Here is a 4610-nt window from a genome sequence, read left to right on the forward strand (position 1 = left end):
TGTGATGGAGCAGCACTTTAATACACAGTTCTTGAAGGGATTTGTGATGGAGCTGCACTATTATATATTTTGTATATGATAGTGACCCTTCAAAGATTATTGTTTAGTTTGCCTCATTTTCCAGATCGCTACTCTCTAAAACTTAAGCCTTGTACTGCAATCTTATGTTTAGAGTATAGTTAACTCTTAATTCGTTGACAATTCCCACATTATGTTTCACACCATTGTGTTTAGAGTATAGCTAGCTCTTAACTAACATTCTATGTGATTATTAATTGTAATTAGATAAGTTGAACTTGGACTACCCTGTTTAGATTTTCGCGTAAATTATCATGTTACTTTCTAACCGTTAACCTCTTGTTTTTCTATGATGGCTTATAGCTTCTGTTTTAGCTACCTTTTGGTCTTTTTGTATTATGAAATTTAAGCAACTATAATTTAATTTCTAACCTTATGAAATATTTTTATATTATATTTTTATCATGCTTTTATTATATAAGATTTAGTTATTTTAACAAAGTGGACTGTCCCACAGCATAGCGCGGGTGTTTCTCTAGTATATGTGAAGATGATACAATGTTAATTGATAAGAAATAAACTGACTTATCCATTTCCCTTTCAAAATTGTGCCAGAACTTTTCAACCACGATATGAAATAATTACCAAAAGAAAGCAATATGTACCTTATCATCATCTATTGCTTGGCAAAATAATCCTCTATATTTGGTTATTTGCCTGAACACAACCTTCTACCTTTATGTTAAAAATGAAAAAAAAAATGTGGTATTACAATATAAGTAAAGAGAAGTAAGTATAATGTTGTTTATGTTTGTTAGTGTGTTCAATCTTGCATGGAGAGGGGCATGGACTTGTACTAAGAGGAACAAAGAGAGAAAATATCTTCTAACGATCCGTTCATGTAGTCCCTGTACTTGTCATACATCATGCATTCGTCGATAATATCTGCCTCGGACGGCTTTGTCTCTGATATATTTATCTGTGGGAAGTCTTCTAGCTCTAATGGTGGATATGGAACCTGAAAATGAAGATTTGTGTAGCCTGGCATCTGCATTTCCTTCATTCATCAACACACATGTGAAATGAGATTTTATTCATCAAACAAATTGCAATGATTAACAACAAAAACATGGGCATTTTTGTTGAAATTAAGGCCATTTTTTAGATTTATTTTACAAAAGAAATCACAGTTTGAAGATAAAAAAAATATTTTACAGGTATCCAAATTTGAACTCCAAGTTTTTGGATACTAAATACTAGATATTAGATATACTAGATTATTAAGGGGATAAATTAAGCGAAGGAGCTTGAAGGATTACTTTATCTCATTATGTAACTTTGCTAATGAATTAGGTAGGAAAGAGTAAATGTTGAGTATTTCAGAAATTATTTAAATCCAAATTGAAATGAGTTTGAAGCGTCCAAAGTAGATGGTTATATGAAAAGAAAAGAAAAAAAAAAAAAGCGAAGGGGTTTCTGAATAGAAAATTTGTGCAAATTCTGACTACAATGAGAAGAAAGAGAAATATGTCACATTGGAGATGTTGAAAAATTAGCTGTGTTGAAAATGGGGGAGAAAGATGTTTGAGTCAGTCAAAAGAAGTTATGGAAGATGGTGAAAAAAGCCATGGATCTGAGTCGGTCCAAGAGATCATTGGGGGTTGAGCTTTAGGAAAAGAGAGTGAGTTTCGTTGCTTCCAACTTTTGTTACTTTAAGATCAAAAGCCAACTCAAAGTGGTTGTTTGGTGGGCCAATTCCAACGCAAACAGATCAGCTTATTGTCCTTTCATGTGTTTGTGTGAATGCAACCTAGGTGTTGGATGAAGACTTGAGTGACTTTGAAGCCTTTGGTGATAAAGCAGGCAATAAAGCAGAATATTGCTGTAAAAATCCAGTGTTGGCAAAAGAGATAATCATGTCATGAAGATAAAAAGACGTCTAAAGCAGATTTATTATTATAAGAATCATTGGATGGCCCATTGCAATGCCCTAATGCATGCATATCATGGCTTATGATTTTTTTAATCTTACGTCAACTTCAACCACCGGTAATTTTTATTTTTTTTTGGTAACACGGTTATGGAGAAATCCTTGTTGAAATTCTTGTCAATTATATTTTGATATAAAATATTAAAAAATTCAATTAATCAAGTTGTTGTAAATATAATAATATTTCGTAACGAGTTTTCAGTTATTAAAAAATGGAGTCACTAAAAATCCATTTTCGTACCTGAATTAGGTTCGCGGAGAAATCCACAGCAGGAGAACATAAATTAGCTGAACTGTTGGATTCATCTGAGGTAAATGGAGGTTGATAATGGTCTCGCATGCCAGTTTCATTGGGTGTTCCTTGAGTGACATCCGAAGAGGAAGTATTGACATTCTCATCTTCAACTTCAACTTCAATTTCTCTCCCTCTTGAAATTTCAGTTCCACTTGCATTGTCACCAGAGAATTGTTCATCTGATACCCGACCTACTTCTTTCTCTACATTATTATTCTCTTCTTTGGTTTTAGGAATTTGTATGTTTTTCTTAAAGATGCGACATAAAGCATAAGAGTCCTGTTTTGCATAATTACTAGTATCAATCATTTCTTCGATCAATTTAATTTACTTAAGTAGAAAAATAGTGTCATGCAAAGTGTTTAACAGAATATTACAAAGAGGTAAAAAGAAGCAGGAATAAATTAAAAGAAAGAAAGATCGTTACATTAGCTAGTAAACCTATAAAGTGTAGTAATAGAGTTAATAATTTTAAACACAACACGATCACATAACATACAAATAATAAGAAAGCAATAAGTTAAAAATTTTAATCAAAATTATATACGACTTAAAAAAAAAGTGTCAATGCGAATGTAATGTAATAAATTTTTGTGTTTACGTATTTGATATTTTATAAAAATAATATAAATATACGAATCGCAAATATATGTGAAAGATTAGAACCAAAAAGTTTTCTCCTAATCATTTTGATACAAAGGACAGGAGCATCTGTAAATGATTTTATATGGAATACACCATATATTTTTACCATTTACCTCTAAATGATATTGCTTGGGAGTGTTTTTGTTTTTGGAAAATGGACGTTCAAACAAAAGTTGACAGGTTAAGAAGTGTAGATCTCACTTGAGTTTTTTGGAATTAAGTTCATATCGCTTAGACTGAATTCCAATATCCAAATGGAAATTGCATATTCAGATATTAAAGTTGTGCAAAGAGGATTAATTTCTACCTTTAAACTTGATGGAGCAGTGGCAGAAACTGAGTCTACCAGGCGATACTCATGCATTACCCAGTTAGTTCTTATACCACGAGGAGCCCTACCTCTGTAATAAACCAATGTCTTCTTCAAGCCAACCGCCCTCTTCTGAGACAGTATTGCCCTGTCCTTTCCGGTGGCTTTCCAGTGTCCGCCACGTGTTGCCCTGTTCGTCCTTGAACCATTCGGGTACTTCTTATCCCTTGGGCTATAGAAATACCACTCCATATCTTTGCTTGGTAAAAATGATTTATCTGTTACAACCATTGGATTATTTCAAGTTCTTCAGAGTATCAATGCCAATGAAGAGTCCAACAACAGAAGAATAAAAAAAGGAAAGAATAATATTACCTGGTAAATCCCATGGCTCGCATTTGTAGAGATCAACCTCAGGGATAATTTCAAGCTCAATTGTGTGACCAGTGATTTTCCTATCCAGATAGTAAGCAACAAGCTCTTCATCAGTTGGATGAAACCTGAATCCTGGAGGGAGACTCATGGGAGCCATGGCCCATGACAGTACTGTTCTGACAGAGGGATGAGAGATACAGAAGAGAGGGCAAAAGAAAATGAAAATGGGCAGCTTTGAATTTGACAAAACACAAAATAGCCGTCCTACTTCTTCATTTGAATCTACCACTGTTTGCATATGTAGACATTGTTTTTATGAGAATGATTGGTGATTTAAAGCAGAGAGAATATGATATATTTATGATGAGAATGATTGGTGATTTAAAGCAGAGGGAATATGATATATTTATGATCATGATGAATAAAGAAACTGGCTTTTGCAGATTCTGTGTAACGATTTGTGTGAAAATCCATTGGGAGGATAAGAAGCTTCACTGCTTTTGTCTGCTCATAAACTAACAAAAACCAGAGCTCCTCTCAAAAAGGTGAGGTAGGCCACTAAGCCGTCCATACCCTACAACACGCACTACTAGGCTTCTCTACTTATTCCCCCATGTCTCACTATTATTAGTTTAATAATAAAAATTGAATCCAAAATTGAATTGTTGATTTCGTAAAGTTATTTTTTAAAAATAATATTTTATAAATTTAAATTTAAAATATAATTATTTAAATTACTTCTTTTTTATACATATTAAAAAGAACCAATAAAAATTTAATGCATTATCATTATAAATTTAAATGTGTATCATACAATTCCATCCTTGTATTCTAGGCATGTGAAAAAGATTACCGTATAATCAAAGAACAACTAGATATGTTCTTTTATTTGAGTTTGATCACAATTCAAATGAATCATGAATTTAATTTTTATTCAAAGATTTTTAAAAAAATTTTAAAAATTACATTATTATAAA

At 32.4% G+C, this 4610-nt stretch overlaps 1 protein-coding gene across 2 annotated transcripts; it reads right to left on the reverse strand.

The window, feature by feature from the left end:
- Positions 1-583: 583 nt before the first annotated feature.
- Positions 584-4006, reverse strand: LOC111288446 (NAC domain-containing protein 54-like). Of its 2 annotated transcripts, none has more exons than XM_089759131.1 (4): positions 3634-4006; positions 3256-3536; positions 2250-2582; positions 584-1066 (listed from the first exon to the last, which is right to left on the reverse strand). In XM_089759131.1, exons 1-4 carry the CDS (start codon positions 3929-3931, stop codon positions 875-877), a joined length of 1104 nt encoding a protein of 367 aa, XP_089615257.1. In that variant the 5' UTR covers positions 3932-4006; the 3' UTR covers positions 584-874. The 2 variants fall into 2 exon arrangements, with proteins under 2 accessions (XP_089615257.1, XP_022735073.2); XM_022879338.2 differs by having other exon boundaries at positions 584-1075; positions 3634-3983.
- Positions 4007-4610: the final 604 nt, after the last annotated feature.

This window comes from Durio zibethinus, chromosome 4 (genome assembly GCF_047325235.1).
Source record: "Durio zibethinus cultivar Kanyao isolate XHJ-2024 chromosome 4, ASM4732523v1, whole genome shotgun sequence".
Classification (NCBI taxonomy): domain Eukaryota; kingdom Viridiplantae; phylum Streptophyta; class Magnoliopsida; order Malvales; family Malvaceae; genus Durio; species Durio zibethinus.

Coding starts and splice junctions, on each gene's coding strand:
- LOC111288446 (XM_022879338.2), bottom strand. CDS start 3,931: ATGCAAACAGTGGTAGATTCAAATGAAGAAGTAGGACGGCTATTTTGT. Junction 2,583..3,255: donor CTGCTCCATCAAGTTTAAAG/GTAGAAATTAAT, acceptor TATGCAAAACAG/GACTCTTATGCTTTATGTCG. Junction 1,076..2,249: donor TCTCCGCGAACCTAATTCAG/GTACGAAAATGG, acceptor TGATGAATGAAG/GAAATGCAGATGCCAGGCTA.